This window comes from Prionailurus viverrinus, chromosome E1, assembly GCF_022837055.1.
Source record: "Prionailurus viverrinus isolate Anna chromosome E1, UM_Priviv_1.0, whole genome shotgun sequence".
NCBI classification, from domain to species: domain Eukaryota; kingdom Metazoa; phylum Chordata; class Mammalia; order Carnivora; family Felidae; genus Prionailurus; species Prionailurus viverrinus.
The window spans coordinates 13076050-13095832 of record NC_062574.1 but is presented as its reverse complement, the minus strand read 5'-3'; the positions used below and the strand labels follow the sequence as shown (position 1 = coordinate 13095832).

The 19783-nt window shown below is 53.6% G+C and overlaps 1 protein-coding gene across 5 annotated transcripts in view; it reads right to left on the bottom strand.

Annotated features, from left to right (window-relative positions):
• Positions 1 to 616: 616 nt before the first annotated feature.
• The window catches only part of ATP2A3 (ATPase sarcoplasmic/endoplasmic reticulum Ca2+ transporting 3), a 34298-nt gene continuing 15131 nt past the window's right edge, over positions 617 to 19783 (bottom strand). For 2 of the 5 annotated variants that reach the window (XM_047832601.1, XM_047832603.1), the window contains exons 9-21: positions 18173 to 18261; positions 17896 to 17998; positions 16500 to 16631; positions 15981 to 16106; positions 14572 to 14790; positions 14121 to 14456; positions 12123 to 12343; positions 11001 to 11203; positions 10325 to 10410; positions 6309 to 6442; positions 5771 to 5888; positions 5148 to 5265; positions 617 to 2097 (exon numbers count right to left, since the gene is read on the bottom strand). In XM_047832601.1, coding sequence (XP_047688557.1) covers positions 2078 to 2097; positions 5148 to 5265; positions 5771 to 5888; positions 6309 to 6442; positions 10325 to 10410; positions 11001 to 11203; positions 12123 to 12343; positions 14121 to 14456; positions 14572 to 14790; positions 15981 to 16106; positions 16500 to 16631; positions 17896 to 17998; positions 18173 to 18261 — 1905 coding nt within the window. In that variant the 3' untranslated portion in view covers positions 617 to 2077. Of the gene's footprint in view, positions 2098 to 2146; positions 4797 to 5147; positions 5266 to 5770; positions 5889 to 6308; positions 6443 to 10324; positions 10411 to 11000; positions 11204 to 12122; positions 12344 to 14120; positions 14457 to 14571; positions 14791 to 15980; positions 16107 to 16499; positions 16632 to 17895; positions 17999 to 18172; positions 18262 to 19783 lie in introns of those variants that run through there. The other 3 variants (XM_047832602.1, XM_047832604.1, XR_007146819.1) reach the window with 3 other exon arrangements.

Sequence of the window (19783 nt, the reverse complement as noted above, 5' to 3'; positions counted from 1 at the left end):
TGCACAGCTATTCCTTTTGCAGAGCCCCTGCTCCCAGAGGGCAGGGTCACCTGGGTGAGTCAGGAGTTAATATCAAGCAGCCTCTCAAAGGGTCTTGGACAATGTGAGCTGAAGGAAGCCATGGAGAGGTGCCTTTGAGCTGGGCTTGGAAGGGTCAGAAATTGAAGGCATCCTTGGGGTTCAAGGAGGGCAAGGAAGCAGAGCGAGAAACCTCAGGGAGAGATTCAGGACCCACAGAATAGTCAGGGCTGGAGGCCCCTGATATTTAGGTTCCAGGCCTAGCCCTGCCCCAGACCAAGTCGTAAACCCCTCCCAGCCTGTTTCCTCACTGATGACATGTGAGTCTTAACATGTGCAGGGGGTTTGAACACATGCACCAACTATCAAGTGCTGTCCCTGTGAGGAGCAGAGTTGTGTCTCTGCCATTTGGGAGTGGCTGGGGAAGTCAGTGCCTTATCTCAGAGGAAGAGGGCAATCCCTGGCTGGCAATGTGGGAACCCCAGACCTCGACTCTTGTTCCCAGAGGTGAGGTGGGTATAGCTGGTGACAGCTCAGGTAGACACACGGGCAGATGGTGGAGCCACTCATTAGGAAAACAGATGGTGATGACCCTCCATTGCCCCCGGCACTCAGCCTTTATTTCTCTACCAACTTCACGTCAACAGGTGGGTTCAGGGCCCTCCCACCATCCCCCACCTCAAGATCTCCCTTCCCTTCAGCAGGACAGAAGCAGAGAATCTCTGTGGGCTAGTGCCCAGGGGAGCCCCGCCTGACTAAGAGAGGGGAGGGAAGAAAGGTGTGGTAAGAGGCCACAGAGCCTGGAGCCCATTTGTCTGCAAGGCAGGCTAAGGGGGCTTTTTGATTCTGGGGACCAGGACAGGGATGTGAGTCTTGATTTACACATAAAAGAATCACTTGGTATACTCTCCAGGAGGGGTGAGGATGTACATTGACCCACTGTTTTCTTCCATGCCTAATTTTCGCCAGAGGGGCAAGAGCCGAATTAAAAGAACATTTATGTCCATCAAACGCTCTTTTCCCATCATCCAACATGATCCACAATGGACACACATTCTTCCAGCAATGAGGGAGGGAGAGTAAGTGCTGTTGGGTAACTAGCCATTCTTAGTGACATCCTTTCAGCTCACGGATATGTGGGGTTGGAGGTGAAGAGTGAGGCCAAGAGTCTAGAAGACTCAGAATCACCCAGCCATGCAGACTGTGGGATGGTGCACACAGGGTTGAGCTGAGAGGGCACAGTGATCAGGTACCCAAGGATGTCTGGGGTCTTAGGCACCAGGGACATGGAGGGCAAATCCAGCCTCTGCTTGGCAGACTGGACAGCAACGAGACTTGGCATGTCTCATTTGCTTAGGACAGGGAAATCTCAGTCTGGGAGTGTCCAGAACTGAGGCAGCCAAGCCAGCTGTCTCCTGGGAAGGGGATCCTTACCCAGCAACCCCCCCCCCCCACTACCATCTCCCTCCCACTGACCCTTCAACCCCCTGCACATATAAACAGTAAGAGGCTCAAACCCTCACGTGCCAACTTTGTGGGAAAAGAGCAAAGTGGAGGGGGGTTGTCTGCCCTCACTGTGCACAGCTGGGCCCAGATGTCCTCCCCTTCACCGCCCCCCGTCCCGCTGACCAGGCCCCAGACCAGGCACTAAGTGAGAGGTCAGAGCTAGCAGGAACTCCAGGAGTCCTCCATCAGTACAGAAGCACCAGTGACCAAGTAAAATGCCCAGCCTCCAAGCAAGGGGGTGCCTGCTCCAGAATGTGCTCATAGATTTGGGGGTAGAGGCCTCTGCATGTCTGGATCTGCTTCCAGCTCTGGCTTCTGGGCAGGCCCCTCCTAGGCTGCTGCTCTGGAGCCGGAACGTCAGGGGTGAACTTCCCAGGAGAGTCCCAGAGGCATGAGTTGCACAGCCCCCATGCATATGGAAGCAAGGACAGAGACCCTCGGCAGGGCCCAGTGAGCAAGCGGTGAGCGTGACGGCAGTGTGGGGAGTAGGAGTGAACGCTTGGGCATCATCAGGCTGAGGTACGCACTGGAGACTCCACTCTGTTCCCAGCACTCACTTCTTGTCCTTTTCTTCTGGAAGAAAGACCCAAGAGTATGCTGAGATGTATGTGTGACGGTACACAGCCAGACTGGTTCTGTATGGCCCCTCCCACCCTCCATTTCTCTCTGGACAGCTGCATTCTCCCACGGTATCAGTCAGGGGACCCAGTTCCACTGAGTCTTCTGATGCAGCTCCACATATCCAGCTGCTGCCCGGGCACATTTCCCTGATGCCCCCTGGGCCTCCTTCACTCCACATGTTCTATCAACACCTCCAGCCCACTCCAGGACATATTTTCCTCTCAGTTTTCAGTTTAGGGAACCACTACCTAGCATGACGACATCCAGAAACTGGTGGCATTAACTCTTTGTTCATCCCATAGACTCAGGCTTGCTGAGTTTACCACCAATGTCTCTCGAGTTCTCTTCCTCCTGCTGCCCCATGCCTCAAGTCCTCTCAGCCCTGCTCTTAGCCCCCATCTTACCTCACCATCACCCTCCTGCCCCTGGCATCACATTACAAATCCAGCCTGTCATCCCCTTTGATGGCTCTCCATTGCCTTCAGAATAAAGTGCAAGCCCCCCTCGCATTCTGGACTCTCCCAGATCAGCTGTTCTAGGCCTCCCTTCCCCTCGGTCTGGCCCTTTGGCTTCTGCCTGACAGCTGCTCAGTCACACCTAGGTATGGCCAAGAGATGGGGCAAGAGGACCACCCCCCCTCGCCTACCCCCTGCGGATGACCCAGCATCTGCAATTCTCCCCAGGACACATCCCTCATAAATCATAGGGAAGCTTATAAGTATCAGGCCTCAGTAAAACTTCCCTAAAAGGCCACCAGGCTGGCTGGGAATGTAACAGGGTCCCCTCTCTCACCCCCGCCCCATCCGGCTTTAGAAGGCCCAAGGGACTCTGCAGCCACACAGGGCAGAGCTGTCTGGGCTTGTGGCAGGCACACACCAGGCCACCTCTCAGATGTGGCTGCAGGTGCCCAGCCTGAGGCTTTCCCGTGGGCCCCATAGCCACTCCCTACAGCAGGGTACCGCCCTTTCAAGCCACGCCTCACCAGAACCATAGTCAACATCTCAGGTTAATGGTGGAGATGGAGGTGTTGCCCAGGACCAGTTCGCCCTGGGCTGGGACTCAGTGTCTCCCCCTAGACCAGCTCAACACAGCTCATCAGCCTCCCTGCTTTGACCCTCCCATCTGTCCTCCATGGTTACCCCAGTCCCTTCCATGCTTCTACCCTTCTGTGGCTCACACTGCCATGAGGATAATGCCCAGGGTCCTTACCTTGACATTCGAGGCCCTTTCCACACTGGAGCCTCACTTCTCTACCCTGCACTCTGAGCCCCAGCCCCACTAGAGACGCCAAGCCATGCTAGCCCAGCCCTTTCACCCCCAAGTTCCATCCTTCCCGTTTGAACCTCTGCTTAGATCTTGTCTCTTCTGGAAATCACCTGCAACCCTTAGCCAGCAGGGATTGCTTCTTGCCTAGCCCTTCCAACCTGCCCTGTCCTGTTAGGTGCCTTCCCTCCTCTCAGGCCAGGAAGCTTCTACCATGTGCCAGCCAGTGCCAAACATAGGCTTTTCCCCATTGACTGAGAAATTTTCTCAGTTCTAAGTTTTCTCAAGAAAATGTGCTGAACTCCTTAGTAGATATGGCTGCTAGGGAAGGCTCTCAGGGAAGACAGAGAAACTGCCCCAGCTGCCAATGAGGCCTGACTTCCCAGGTGAGTTAGCGTGATCAAGGCCGGCCAGCAGAATTCCTGGTAGGTCACCTCTGTGCTTCAGCCAGAAATGGAGAAGCCCTGGGCCCCCAAGGGTGGAGTTTTAGGTGACAGTCCTATTTCTCCTTCTTCAGCTCCCTAGGAGTGTCCACGGTGGGTGGGTCAGAAAGAACCATACTGGGGGCAAAATGCCTTGTCTGGCTCCCGCTACCTCACCCGTGGGTCCCAACAAGGCCTTGCTTTGGCTGAGTACCTACTTCTACCTCTAAATGGTCTGGTCACACTATGGACAGACCTGTGGTGGGCCAGCTTCTCCAGAGAAAGAAGGCCAACTTGTTTTAGTCTCTTTAATAAGATAAAATGTTTACAGCGTCTAGGAGGGTTGGCCAGTGTGAGACAGAAGCCAATTGATCGCCTTGGCCCCTATGGAATGACAAGCACGTGATCTATTTATAGCCCTCCCCCCAACTCCAGGCTTCCTCCCCTGGGGCCGTGACACATTCCTGCCTGAGATGACCCTCAAGGACCCAGCTGCTCCAGTGCAGGCCTTGGGCTATGGCTGGGACTAATCCAGACCCTCCCTAGCAATCTGGCCATGGGGCTACTGCCTTGGCTCAAACTCCCAGGAACAGGGAGTTTCTCATCCCTGCCTTCTTCCATTTCTAGGCAGCTCTGGCAGTGAGAAGATGGTGCCTCCCTCGTCCTTGGGAGGTTAGAATCACCTACTCTCTCAGGCTCCTCCACCAGAAGCTGGCAGATGGATGCCATGCCCCAGCCCCCTCCTCTAAACACTGCCTCCAATGCTGACCCTGCCATTCTTCCTCTATTACTGGATCAAGGCAGACCCAGAGCTGTGAGCTTAGAAACAGAGAACGCCCTCTTCCACCCTCCTACAAGGTAACACCAAAGAGGCCAATCCAGTGTGGTCTGGGATCCTGGAGGTGGTCAGTGGCTGCTCACTCCATGCCTGGGAGACTGCCCTGAGAATATCTGCATTAAGACAGGCTGGGTTCAGAGAAGTCAGAGGCCAAGGCCCAGAGAAGGGCACACTGGGCCTGGCCATGCAGGGTGGATGGCAAGTGAGGAGAGGGAGGCAGCATGGCCCTGAGTAGTGATCCTGCTGGCTGTGCCCTTGTAGCACAAGACCCTGCAGGTATCGTGAGTCATAGCCACCAGAGCAGAGCCCCTTCTTGTCCTCTACTTGGTGATCCAAGAATACTTCTTTCTCTGTATAGACAGGGAGGCTGAAGTTGGCACCAGCCCGTTGCCGCCTGGGAGCAGAGGCAGGCAGGGAAGTGGGCAGGGAAACAGGCTAGAGGCAAGCAGGGTGGGGAGGGTCTGGGGCTTCCTACTCACCATCCACGTGGTTCCGGGACAGGTACTTGAGGGCCTCATCAAGCAGGATGACAGGCAGAGATATCTGGAGCACCACTACCCACTGGCGCCCACTCAGTGGGGTCACCTGGAAAATAAGCTGGGGAGTGGGGAGGTTTGGTTAAGGGAAGGACTTCTCATGTCCCCGTGATCCACCTGCTTCATACACCTGGGCTGCAATGGACCCGACATGAGCAACTCCAAGATGCTCCTTGAGGTCCCACCTCCAGATCTTTGTCCACTCTGTTTCCCCTGCCAGAAGTGCCCTCCCCTGCCCTTAGCCAAGGACCAAATCCTGTTGGTCCTGTTGAGAAGTGGGAGGCATTCTGTACTGGGGAAGAGCATAGTATTTCCTCCTGCCCTAGCCTTGGGAAATTCCCCAGAACAAGAAGTCTGGTCTCCACCTCTTCTGTTCCCCAAGTCTGAGGGCTCCTGAAGCACAGGCTGTGTGCACCAAGCACCTTCAGATCTCCCCACTCCCAGTCCTCCAGGCTTTCCATAGCAAAAGGGTCCACAGAGGCCCAGTGACCAACCCAGGGCCAGAAATGTTAAAGGAAGGTTTGGACCCTGTTGCAGAAGGGGTTTGGAGTGGGGCAGAAACTCACGGGCAGGGGTGGCACCAGCAGGATGAGGAAGTGCAGGGCCATGGACATGGCCACAGCTGCCAGCAGCCAAGGGTTCAGCCAGGGTGGCATCCGCAGCAGCGACTGGTTCTCCGAGACACTGCCAATGGTACAGGATACTCATCTTGGGCCAGGATGGGAGCAGGCCCTGCGGTGGGCACCCATCCACCCATGTGGAGGTGCAGGGAGTGGCCTGAGCCTCAGAATTTCCCTAATTGGGCCTGTAGACTGGAGTGCTTCTGGGAGGCCAGTGCAGCTGGGAGGGATGTGTCACAGTTGTCTGCTCAGCCCCCCAGCAGCCTGTCCTTAGAGCTTGAACCTCCTTTCTCTGTCCCTCAGACCCAATCCTGGCCCCTCTGTTTCTTTAGACCCCAATCTTGGCCCTCATTGTTCCCTAGATCTCAATTCTGGCCCCACTCATCCTCAAAACCCTCTTCTGGACCCCTCTGATCCTCAGCCCCCACACTTAGGCCTCACCCCCCATCCCTCAACCCACTCCGGGCCCCTCAGCCCAGCCCACCTGTTGAGGGCATTGCACATTTCAATGGTCACCAGCACAGACAAGGCCATGGTTGTGGGGAAGCGTGACTCGAAGACCTCGCAGTCAATGTCAGCAAAGAGTGGGTTGTCCTCGGAGCACTTCAGGAAGTTCCTCTGAGGGCACCAAGGTGGGGTTGGGTGGGGTTGGGGAGAACAGTGGTCATGGAGGGGCCAGTGTGGGGGAAGAGGGAAGCCTCACTCCGTCCTAAGCCTATATCTGAGGACATAATACAACCAGTGGGCAGGGTGCTGCCATGGGGTGGGCCCAAGGAGGGGTGCCTACCCAGGATGGGGTCAGAGGGACTACGCTGTTCCAGAGAAAGGAGAAGCTAGCATTAGGATGGGGAGGACAGCAGAGGGCCCTGGGATCAGAGGGAGGATGCAGGCATTACCCTGAAGGTGCTTGGGGAGCCCTGAATACTGGGGATGCAGGACTGAGGGTGGTGATTACCTGAGACCACAGAATAAATAAATGCATATGAAAACCAATCAGCCAAATTGTTTGAATAGAATTCACCTTTGGTGGGTAGACAAAGGCTGCATGTACTCCCAATCACCATTAAATAAGATTCCACTCATACTTCCCTCCAATTCTGCCACTGAAATTGAGCTCTACCACACTTGCCTTTTGCTTACAACATGGATTAATGAATTGCTAGGTGCAGGCTTACTACACAGCTTCTTCGTAATTAAGAAGAAGCTCTCGGGGCTTGATAAGGGAAGTGGCTCTTGCCCCTGTGGCCCCGGGGGAGAGTTTTCTTCCTGTTCATAAACTTTGCTCACAGATTCTTCTGTGATAAGATGCTGAGCTGAGGCCATGTATGAGAACTTCTGGCTTGTTCTCTTTTGCATTACTGGGATGAGTGTGAATGTTCATAACTGTTAAAGAGCTCTGTTCTCTAGTAATATAAGTTTGTTCTCTGGACTCTCCTCTGAACACAGAGATCTTTTAAGCTAAAGGTTCAGAAACTGGAATCACATGCTGTAAAAATAACCCTCAAAGAGAAGTCTGTAAAATGACCGGCTGTCTGAGCTCCTGTCCAGTAAATACATCCCTGTTTTCCCACACTGCATAAATATGGGTAAGGTGACTTTCAGCCAGAAGGGGCCGCTAGCACTTTCCTTTTCTCCCTCACGCAGGATAAAAAATTACAAAAGACTAAGGCTTGGTCAGATTTCTTATTTTAACAAAGAGATGGAGGTTCTTATCTTATTTAAGCCAGCAGTGGGATTTTCTCCCCAAATCGAGCTCCAGTATTTGGGACAAATGCATGTTTTTATTTGGCACTGATCATAGAGCAAGAAGACCAAATGCCCCTGCCTGCTGTGCCACTGTGGTCAGCACCCCCCCACCCCCCCGCCTTTCCAGATCTCAATGGCCTGTGTACACATGTACATACAAATGCCGTATACACACCTCCCACTCAGGCATGTGCACGCCTAGATCCTTATGCATGTGCAGAGGGAAAAAATACAAAAAGGATCACACTAAGAGGTTTCAATAGATAAATACACTGTCCAGTTTAAACCTTCTGGGTTTTACCTGTGTGCCTCTGCCACATGCGTACATTATGCCCCAGGTCATGGGTCATAGAGTGGCCTCCTGAATTGATTAGAAGGTACATCGGGCTGAAACTTCAGTCTCCTAGTTTCATCATGAGCCTTGTGGTGGTGGGGCCTGTTTCTTTGGGTGAAGCCACTGTTCTGCCTATTCCTTCCCTTTGCCTATCTGGCTATTTCCTATTTACCTTATGCTGCAAGGCCTCCTCTGTGTTTCATTAACTTAATTCATCTGTACGTAGCTCTTACTATGTGCCAGATGTTGGTCTAAGCACTTGACAAGCATTGATTCAGTTAATCCTCCTGATAGCCTTATGAGGCTGAGGCAGTTCTATTATTATCCATTTTGTAGATAAGGAAACTAATACAGAGAGGTTAAGTAGCCTGTCCAGAGTTACACAGCTGGTGTGTGGTGGAACTAGGGTTTGAACCCCGGGCAGCCTGGATCCAGGCTCCATATTCTGTGCTCTTAGTCACTGCTGCATTTTTGACAGCTTTCTTCAGGAACCAAGCAGGCGGGGGAGGGGGAGAGGGCTCTAGTCAGTTCTGCTGAAATTCCAGCATCTGAAGCTGAAAGTTCTACCTTAGGTCTAACCTTTGACCACCTCCAAGTCTCAGAGACACCTGCATTCTCTGCTGCAGCACTTCTCACCTTAAAATGTGAACGCCCACTGCCATGCTCTTCCCAGCTCTTTCCAGAGACTTTGCCTGCTTGGTCACTACTAATTTGTGCCTGGCATACAGTTGGTGCTCAATAGCCATTTCTTAACCAGATGGATAAATGAGAAATGGAATGACCTGAGGACAGTTGGGAAGTTGGCACCAAGGGGACTGGGGACTAATTCGTAGTGGGCGTGGGGTATGTGTCGACCATGACCCCCAGCTGTCTGGCTGGCATGGGTGACCAGGGAGGCAGTAGAACTGAGATGGGGATGAAGGAAAGGGATTATCTGGGGAAAGGTGATAGATCTGATCTTGGACTTAGTGAATACAATGGGCCTGTGGGACATCCCAGGGGAGGTATCCAGCTGGAATTTTGGGACTGGGCTCAGAAGAAACATTGAGACAGCGCAGTGGCGGGGGAGAGGGGGATCCTGGGAGATTTGAGATCTATAGATAAAGGAGGTTAATTGAGACAATGCTGGAAGAAGGCAGCAGCGGGATGGTGAGCACGCCCTTGCTCTGCATCTTGCTGCTCCCACAGGAGCTAAATGAGCAGAGGTGCCTGAGGCTGGCCCGAGCCTTCTGCCAAGGGCTCGGGGGCACGGGCCTTTGGGATGAGGGCATGGGCCTATGCTCTGCACTGCTGCAGGAAAGGAGAGCCCATGAGCTTCAGGGCTGGTGGGTATAAGAAAAGCGTCCCTGAGCTGACTGTACCTAGATACGAACACTGCGAGAATGCCTGAAATCATCACAGAGCCTCCCCAGGCAGGATGGGGCAATGAGTCAGGTCCCTCTTTTGAGCTCTTCTATCTACAAGAAGGTAATGAAGACAGACACTCTCAGAGGAAAAAGATCCCAAATCCCTGCAGCTCTCAGCTTTACATGAGAATTCCAAAACTGACATTGCCAGATTCACTGCGAAGGTTCTTTCAAGCAAAGGAGATGCCCAGACAGAGGGTCAGATTGACAGACAGAGCTGAGGGGTCTCCTTGCTTGCTCAGTTCAGAGCTGTGCTGAGCTAAGCCAGCCCTGTGATGGGCATGTACCAGCTAGGTGACTTCAAGAGGTCAGTGGATCCCTTTCTTGAGAAGCATGTTGTTATAGGGGTGGGGTGGGGAGGGAGAGCCTGGCAGATTCTTCCCTCCATTCTTAATCTCCTTATTTAAAAAAAATTTAATGTATATTTATTTCTGAAGAGAGAGAGAGAGAGAGAGAGACAGAGAGAGCACATGGGTGGGGGAGGGGCAGTGAAGGGGGAGACACAGAATCCAAAGCAGGCTCCAATCTCTGAGCTGTTAGCACAGAGCCCAACGCAGGGCCTGAACTCACGAACCGTGAGATCATGACCTGAGCCAAACAGTGAGTCGGACACTTAACCAACTGAGCCACCCAGGTGCCCCTCTTAATCTCCTTATTGACCCTCCACCTGAAGTTCTACATATCTCTGAACCCTCAATGTTTTGGGGGTTCCCTGATAAAGGCAAGATCCTTCTGGGCATTTATGCCCCTTGGCAGCCCCCTAACCAAATGACTGGGAGAAGCAGTAACCACTTCTCTGGCTCTGGGGCTGGGCTGCTATCTCTAGGTTTCCAGTGGCTTCTGAGCTTGGCTCCTTAGATGGTGGATGTCTATGTAAGTGTATGGGGGTAAGGAGGGACAGCCACTGGCCAACCGTTGAGTTCCGGATCCCTTTCCCCTGGAGCTCCAACAACTTGGGCAGTGAGTTCTACCTCAGAAATAACCCCAACAGAGTCCCTGGCCATCCTTGCTTACCAGCTGGTAGAAGGTGACGTGAGGTCCCTCGGCATCATATAGGAACCACCAGGTGGCGGCAGCCACCGTGGCCAGGCCTACGTACACTGCAAGGAGGGCAGGAGGAAGCTGGCTATAGTGGATAGCTGTGGTTTTCTGGCATCCATTTCCCCTTCCTAAAAATGCCCTGAGTTTCTGTCAGGGAACCGCCCTCTCCCTCTCTGAGCCATGTGGTTTATAGCACCTACCCTTAGTGACAGTGGTGGGCCCTGATTGGCAATCAACATCTGCCACACCCCTGGCCACGGTGACTGGCTAGGAGATAAGCAGGTGGCCCAATGTGGGCCAAGAACAGGCCTGAGACTTTGATCATATTACTGACGGACACTCTCTCTTCTGCTGAATTGGGGGTTGTAAGAGAGTAAACATGAGGGCTACAGCTGCAGCAGCCATCTTTCCATCTCAAGGAGCACCTGTCCGAGAATGGAGCTGAGGCAGAGCCAAAATAGGCCAGTGATACTGAGGCCTGGATCCAGCCATGCCTGAGGAATGCTCTAGTATTTTCCATTAGATGAGCCCACACAGCTTCCTTTGGCCTATGCCAGGCTGAGTCATACTGTCTGCAGTTTGCAAGGATCCCTGATAGAAGCTCTCAGGAAGCTCCTGAAACCCCACTGAGGGCTGGGGCCCCACTCACCTCCAATAGCCAGATATCGAAAAAAGAGCCAGCCACTGATGAGGGCCTCACGAGGGTTCCGGGGCAGCTTCTCCATGATGTCCAGGTCTGGTGGGTTGAAACCCAGGGCTGTGGCAGGTAAGCCATCCGTCACCAGGTTCACCCAGAGCAGCTGCACAGGGATCAGGGCTTCCGGCAGGCCCAGAATTGCCGTGAGGAAGATGCTGGAACCAGGGTCAGAGGCTCTAGGGCCCAGCAACTGGAGAGCCCAGCTCCTCCTCACACTCTAGACTGGGAAGCTCACCTACTGTCTTCACAGGAGCCCCACCTCACTTTTCTAGTTCTTATGTGTGTGCACAAGTGAGACTTGCATATACATGGCTCTGCTTCACACTGGACCACTCGTGCCTCCTAATCTCAGCTCTGGAGGCTGGATGATTCTGCTCTTTAGGCCTCTCCTGTTTAGGCCAGAACTCCTCTCTAGGGCATGTACACATGTGGACAATGCATGCCTGAGCACATACAATTTGTTCACAGACAGAAGTAAATACAGCACAGGCCATACAATCGCACAAACACAAGCAAACACCTACATGCTTGCCCGGACAAGCAGAGGTGACAGAAGTCACATGTGTCCAAGCAAACATGTGCTCACCATCCCCCACAGGCATCTCTCACACGTGAACCTAAATGTGTACAAATTAGATGCTGGCACAAATCCTCCGTGCTTCTGCTTCTGCCTCAAGATGCACAAGAGCACACATGCACATGGCTACCCACACCTTTCATTTGGGTACACACGCCATGTTTGCACACACCTGTGTGCACACACTCACACACACACGTGAACACGTTACTGCCCCAGAGCAGTGCTAGTTCTCCCATCTTGGCAACTGTGAATGTGGGGATTATGGCTAGAGGGATGACAGGGACTTTTCAGGTATCTCCTTGGGGGCCGGGAAGCACCAAGGCCTCTGGAAGAATGACAAGGCCCTGCCCTCCTTGAGATGAGGTCCTAGAAGGCCGTCTCCAGGGCAGGGCATGTGTTCCTCTATACCTACAGCCCCATCCGAGCAACAGGCATTTTCCTTAGTGACCTAGAGCTGGTCCAGAGGGCTGGGAACAGGAAATGCAGGGCCTCACCAGACAACCTCGCCGACATTGGAGGAGATGAGGTAGCGGATGAATTGCTTCATGTTGTTGTAGATGGCCCGGCCCTCCTCCACTGCAGCCACAATTGAGGCAAAGTTGTCATCTGACAGCACCATCTCAGCTGCCGACTTGGCCACAGCTGTGCCGGAGCCCATGGCAATGCCAATCTCTGCTTTCTTCAGAGCCGGGGCATCATTCACCCCGTCTCCAGTCTAGGGGCCAAGGTAGGTAGGACCATGCCTGAGAAACTTCTCTTCCACCTCCTTGACTCCTCTCAACTAAGCCTATCCCTAAGCTCAGGGGATGTCCCCAAGGAAGCAGACAGCTGAACAAAACAAATGGTGAGGTTGAGAATGAGCTCAGAGATTGGGCTGGGGTATGAGGCTGAGGGGGAAGCCAAGCATTGCAGACAAGGACAAATTTGAAGAGAAGGTCAATTCTAAGGTCAGAGAAGATGGTGAGGGTGGAGTTGGGGATGACAGTGGGTCACTGATGAGGACAGAGATGAAATTCAGGTTGGATGTGGTATAAAATACAAAGCTGAGGTTAAGGGCAAAGTTAAGGTTAAGTCAGGGATGAGGTCAAGGTTGTGGCCCAGGCAAAGGATCAGGTGGGTGTTATAGTTAAGGTAAAGGCTGGAGCCAAGGTGAAGGTCAGGGTCAACACTGGACTCAGACTCAAAATTAAAAACTAGACTAAGGCAAAGGTCAAGTCAAAGTCAAACGTCAAATCAAGGTTATGGCCCACATCAGGAGTGATGTCACAGACAAGGTTGGAATTGCAGTCAAGGTGAAGATTAGAGGCCACATAAAGTTGAGGTCTACAAAAAGTATTGGGTTGGAGGTCAAGGTCAATGTCAAGGATCAGGTGAGGGTGCAGGTCAAGACTGCAGCCCATTTAGGGCTGACCCAAAGTAAAAATCAGATTAAGATGGTCAAGTTCAAGGTCAGGGACCAAGTCAATATGAAGGTCAAAATAAAGTCAAGAACCAGATTATAATTATGGTCAAGTCAAGATCGGTGCCCAGCTCAGTATCAAGGTCAAGACTGGATCACAGGTCAGCATTAAAGTAAAGAACTGGGGGCTGGAGGTCAACAGAGGCCAGGTCAGGGGTGAGACTGGGTTCAAGAGTCAGCTGAGTGTTGATGAATAGGTTAGTAATCAAGAATGAGACAAAACAAAAACTGGGCCCAAACAAAATGTCCATTGAAAGGTGAATAGATAAGTAAACTGACTCACAGTGGAACGCTACTCAATGCTTAAAAAAAAAAAAAAAAGCAATCATCTACTGATACCCAAAGCCACGTGGATAAATTTCAAAACAAAGAAGCCACACACAAGAATACATACTATATGATTCCATTCATGTGAAAATCTAGGACAGACAATCTATGATGGAAAAATGGCCTGTCGTGGGAGAGGGTCCTGATGGGGAAGGTGCATGAGGGAACTTCATGTCTCCATGGTAATATTCCTTATCTTGATAAGAGTTTGGATGACACCCAAAGGTGTATCTGCATTTATCAAAACATGTCAAGTGAATGCTATGCTTAAGACTTGTGCATTTCATTGCATGTTAGTTTTACCTCAAAAAGGAAAAAAAATAGAACCACGAAGAAATGCTGCTCTCTAGATAGAGTATGCATTCTAAATTATGTGAGGGTGAAGTGTACTGATGCCTGCAATTTACTTCGAAATTTACTTAAGAAAAGCTGGATTAAGGATGGATAGATGGATAGGTATGTGCAAAGCAAATATAACAGAACGTTACTTGTAGAGTGTAGATTGTGGATATTATAGATGTTTACTAAAAAACTATTTTAATTTCTTTTTGTGCTTGAGACTTTTTATAATAAAATGCCGAAAAAATAAGAATGAAGCAGGGGCAGATGTTGTACGGGTTGCTCTTTCCAAGCTCTACGGTCAGTGACCCTCCTCCCCCTCCCGACTCCTCACCACCTCCACTAGGCTCCCATCTTGTGGCCTCACCATGGCGGTGATCTCATTGAAGGACTGTAGGTTCTCTACAATTCGGGACTTGTGTGCAGGTTCCACACGGGCGAAGCAGCACGCTGTGCGGCAGGCCTGGCGTTGCTGCTCAGGGCTGAGGTCATCGAATTCGCGACCCGTGTAGGCCTTGCCCACCACATCCTCTGTGTCCTTGAAGATGCCAAGCCGGCGGCAGATGGCCACAGCTGTGCCTTTGTTGTCCCCTGTGATCATGACCACACGGATGCCGGCCTGGTGGCAGCGTGCGATGCAAGCAGCCACCTCGGGCCTTGGAGGGTCCAGCATGCCCACGCAGCCCACAAAAGTCAGGTCCATCTGTAGGGAGGGCGCAGATGCAAGTGGGGCCTGGGCCCACGCTCAAGCTGCTACCTACCCGGCCCTGGCAGGGAGACACGTGGCTCCCAGCCCTGGGCCCTGCCCTGGCACGCACCTCGTACTGCGCAAATTTGCCGCAGTCATCCAGCTGCATGTCCTCCTTCCTTGGGGGTGCATCCCGAGTGGCCAGTGCCAGGCAACGCAGTGTGTCTGAGCCGGAGCCCCAATCCCGGATCTTGGCGAGGATCTGCTCCCTGGAGGTGGCGTTCAGGGGTACTGTGCGGCTTCCCACTCGGACTGAGCTGCAGCGCTCGATCACACTCTCAGGAGCCCCCTGCGTCACGGGGGAGGGGAGAGGTAACTCTGTCAGTTAGGACCCCTCCTTTCCCTCTTGCCCAACAGAGGAAGTTGAGGCCCAGAAACGGGAAAAGGGCATCCAAGGGGACACACAGCAAGGCATGGACCAGAATCCATTCTCTGGAAGCTCAGAGTGGAAACCAAGGGGGCCCCACTGGGAAAAACCCAAAAGGAATGGGGGGTAGTAGCTGCCTGTGGGGAGGCCCCCTCCCCCCACCAATCCAGAGCTGAGAAGGTCTGCTACAGCATCTGGGGCAGGGGGTGGGAATAGGATTGGCAGTCCTCCTACATGCCCTGTTTCCCTGCCAACCTGGTGCTACCAGGATCCCAATTCTGTAGGGGGGTTCAGCAACGGGAAGCAGGCTGAGCCCTGCCTGGGGACCAGAGACACAGCCATGCTGAGGGGTGGTGGGTGTGGCCCTGGGAAAATGTGACGGAGTGACAGGCTCCTCAGTAGCCTTGGGGTCTCACCTTGGGTCTCACCCCGGGCCTGGGAATAGCTTCTGAGCCCTTTGTCATGCCTTCTCCCTCTCCCCAAAAGAGAGGAGAGTTTTCAAAGTGGCTAAGTTTTCAAAGTAGCCTGAATCCCAATACAGAAGCCTTTTCATTTCAAAAGAAGTTAAAACTTCCACTTCAGCATGAAGTTAGGGCTGTGATTCCTACTTTAGGTTGAAAAGGAGTGACAGTAACAGTGCTATGGGCAGAAGTCTGGATGGGAGACTTCCCTCTCTAGGACTCAGTTGCCAAAACATGAAGCACCAAAGATGGGCACCAACTACCTCAATGCCCCTCATCAGAGGTGAAAGGCTTCCGAGACCTTCCAGCTTGATCCTGCCATTTGGATGGGGAGACTGAGGCCCATGGAAGAGCAAAGGTGACCCCAAGGTCATGTGGTGAGGCAGTGCCTCTCAGCCCAGGGCTGGGACCATGGTGAGGGGCAGGCCTTGGTGCCTAGCCCCGGCTTTATCTCCACCAAGACCAGATCCTGCTCCCAGTGCCCCACGGCAGGCTGACCACCCTCGTTCTGGATCCGCTGCTTTGACCGTGGGCCTCACAGCTCCCTTGGTCTCCCACAGCTGCAGTCACTGGCTCTTTAGAACACTGGAGATCGGATCTCCCAGGGACTCCACATGGGCAGCGGCCCTAGGCCAGTTAGGCAGGCCCCACCTTCACAAACATCTTGCTGCCCTGGGCTGCCAGGCCAGGGCGAGTGGGCGTGCAGTACACTGACATGGACTTCCGGTCCCGGGAGAACTCCAAAGTAAACTCCTTCCGCATCAGCTGCTTGATGACCTACGGGGCCCAGGAGGGTCAGGATGTGAGAGGCAGAGCCAGCAAGTCTCACTGCTTTCTTTCCAGCTGCCCGATCCTACGAAGAGCCTCCTGCTCCCTGTGGGATGGTGCCTATCCTCCTCTGAGCCTGGCATTGGAAGCCCCCATCTCCCTCTCCAGCCTGAGAAATGCCAAAAGGTTGCCACTTCCTGACCATGCTGTGCACTTCCCAACTCTGAATCCTCGCCCACACTCAGTCTTTTCCTGTCTTTTCTTCCTAGCCAAGTCTTACTAGCGTCCGAAGTCCCCCCTCCTCCCAGAAGCCTCCCAAGATTTCGCCTTCCTCTCTCCCTTCTCTAGATGCCCAGAAGCCCCCGCTATGAGGCCTGTGGCCAGAGCTCTCACTCTACTCACCGCATTGCAGGCACTGGCTCGTTCCACTCGGGACAGGGCCTGGAGGTTGGTGTCAAACACGTTCATTTTCTCCACCAGGCAAGTCAGAGCTGTCTCCGTGGCCTCTCCCACCTTCTCATATACGCCCTTAGCCTGGTGGGGCCCAGAGTACAGGGCGTGAAGAGCAGGAAAGCCTCCAGTGGACCCCCAAGCCTCACCTCCCACTCACTCCCTGACCCCTAGAGCTCCCTTGGCCAGTTACCTTAAACCTCCTTTGCATCAGGCCTCTGGACCCTTCCCAGCCCAGCTGACATGAGGTCTGGGTAGCATCCGACACTGATGCTTCCCTTCCCTTCTGACCCTTCCCTGACATCAGTGAACATGTGTTCTCCCGGCCGTCTACCTCATGCTCCGCATGCTCCTTCCCAGCCTCCTTCCCCAGATTCCTCTTTCTAAACCCTGCTGTCCGGTCCCTGCTTCTCCCCTCCCATCTTCTCTCCCTGAGACCTCCTACGCTCCCTGCTCCCCCCACCTTTCATGTGCTTGACTTCCAGTGCCCAGCCTGGCAGTGACCTTTCCCCTGAACTCCAAGCTGCCTGTTGGACTTGGTTCCTTACTGACCCTCAGGCCACCTCCCCTTCCCCCTGTATTTGCCATTCCAGTGACAGTCCCAGCCCGGACACCAACCAGGAGCTATCCTCCAACTCTTTCACCTAACCAGTCACCAAGTCCCAGGAGTTTTGTTCCTAATTCTCTCTCCAACCTATGCCTTCTCCCCTTTCCCTGAAGCCCCAGCCAGCAACCCTCTGACCCGGAGGACCACACAGGACTTCCTGAATCCAGTCTTGCCCTATCTGTTCCATCTTTCATATAGAAGTCTGATCTTTCGTAAATGCAGATCTCACCATTATCACTCTCCTGCTCAAAACCCTTTGGTGGCTCACTATTGTCCTCAGCTTGTTATGGGACCTGACTTGGTGTGGTCAAGTCCTTCCCTCAGGTAGGAGTGTCTTCCTGCATGTTCCATTCTACTGCTCCAGCTGCAGTCAAGGGCATTCAATGCCTACATCACATCAGGCTGTTATGACCTATGGGCCTTTTTCGGGCTGTGCCTTCTACTTTAAACACCCTCCCTAGCCCTGCTCCCCTAATTTCTTCCTCTAGGTACCCTGGCACTACAGTCCCTTACATTACAGTCCCCCACAGTCCAAGAGCCCTAAGGCACTTAGGGCACTGGTTCTAAAGCCAGTCTGAGGAAGGAATGGCAGTGGGGGATTGTGCAGGGGTGGCAGTGCCCCTGGGGTGTGGTACTCCAAAGGGTAAGGGACTACCAATCCTGGGAGTTCTGAGACTCAGAGAAGCGTCTGTCCTGGGCACCTGGATACTAGGGAGGTCACGAAAGGGAGCTGGGGCCCACCTCATTGTAGTCCAGCGCTGAGTCGTTGCACAGGGCACAGATTGTCGCCAGCTCCACCAGCCCATCGAACTGCCCACAGCGCACAAGCTGCTCCGCCTGCCTCCTGTGGGGCTGGGTCTCAGTACCGGGGCATTTGGCCCGGCCCCTGGGAGGCGCACAGCTTCTTGATCCCGCCCCCAGGAAGCCTCGCCCACTGACGACTCTCGAGCCGTCTGTCCGGTGTAGCCCAGCTCACCAGGAAACCACGCCCACCCGCTCTCCCTCGCCCAGCACTCACACTTCGCCCTCCGGGGCGTAAGTGGTGCCGGAGATGGTGAACTCGTGCAAACGGCAGGAGCTTGCTTCAGCTTCGGCTACCACGAACATCTGGGGAGCGTAGAAGCATGCTCAGGCAAGCCCTCACCTCTCTCCTCCTTGGGCAACCGGTCTGAATAAAGCCTGATAACAGGGTGGGGTTCTCTGGGCCCCCAGAAAAGCCACTGGCCTTCCCTCTTGCCAAGGTCTGAGAGATACAGTGTTAAGGGTAGGGTTCAGGCTGAGGCAGGGCCTCTGCTCTGGACCCCTGACGGGTTTATGGCTGGTTCTTCAATGTTCTGGAAGGAGCGGCAGAAAGCCTGGGTCCTTGCCCATTTTGTTATGCGATTCCTGGCTGAGAACCTGAGCATTAGTTTCTCCACCGGTAACATGAGAAGAGAGTGGGGTCACACTAGAGCTGCCCCTCTCTTCCCTTTGAAAGGAGGAGTTCCTGGCCTCCAAGGGAGGAAACCCACAGCCTGCTCTGAGGCAGAGACCCTCCTGCCCAAAGGTGTTCCCAGAGAGTGTGCTCTTAGGCCTGCCGGGTCACCCAGCCCCTACCTGTGCACTTCAGGGTCAGGGGGTTCACCCCTCCCAGGGCAGCCCATTTTCTTGTCTGCCAGCCAGCTGTGCCAGGGAGAGCTCTTGCTTTCTGGAAACTGCTTTGCCGTACATTCCCAAGCCAATGGCCAGCTCAGCACCCAGGAGGTGCTCACTAAATGCCCTTTCCTTTGAGCTCTCCTCCCTGCTCCTAGGGGGCAGCCCTCCAGCCAGCATAACTCTTGAGAAGTCGTTTCTCAGCCCCCTGTCCAGCATGTATGGCCTCTACAACTTCCCCATAGTGTGTTTTTCAAATCTTTATTTCAGTTAAGGAACCCTCTGTTCAAATGAAGTCCTACTAGAGATTTTAAAGGTCAGGGGCCTCAGGATATAAAGCTTGCTGGTGCCCCTTCCCCTGTGACAACCTCTGATGGGCTTCAAGTTCTCGGATACAGAGCCTGAGTTTCCCAGTGGGCAGATTATGGAGCAGAGGTGAGAGAAGGGGGATGGGAGAATCTGAGAGGGGTGGGAAGCCCACAACCTGCACCATTACCCCACCCACCCCTCTGCCCCATGGGCCTGCTGGAGTCTCAGCCAGAATCCCTGGAGCATGCAGGCAGCAGGCCCAGGATCTGGGACTGAGTGCCAGGAAATGAATAATTCCTGCCCTGGCCCTTCCCAGGTCACTGGAGCTGACATATCTGGTGACAGGCATTGACTGCAGAGTCACAATGGAGCAGGACAGAACCTGGCTCAGATGCCAAGGCTGCACTTGACCCCCTCCCGTGTCCTTTATGGTTGTCTACCAAAGCTTGCAAACCCAAACTGCAGGTGAAGAAACTGAGCTTCATAGGCAATGACCTGCCACAGTGACATGTGGGCTCTAGTGACACGTGTCCAGCCAGACTTAGCTGCTCTGCCCCGGGAAAACCTGGATCTGCTCCCCACCATGGGGCAGCCCACAGGCTCTCTCCTCCATCCACTGCCAAAGAGCAGTCAAGGGGCAGCCCAAAGAGGGAATTCGGCCAGCTGAACGCTACACGGCAACACCGGT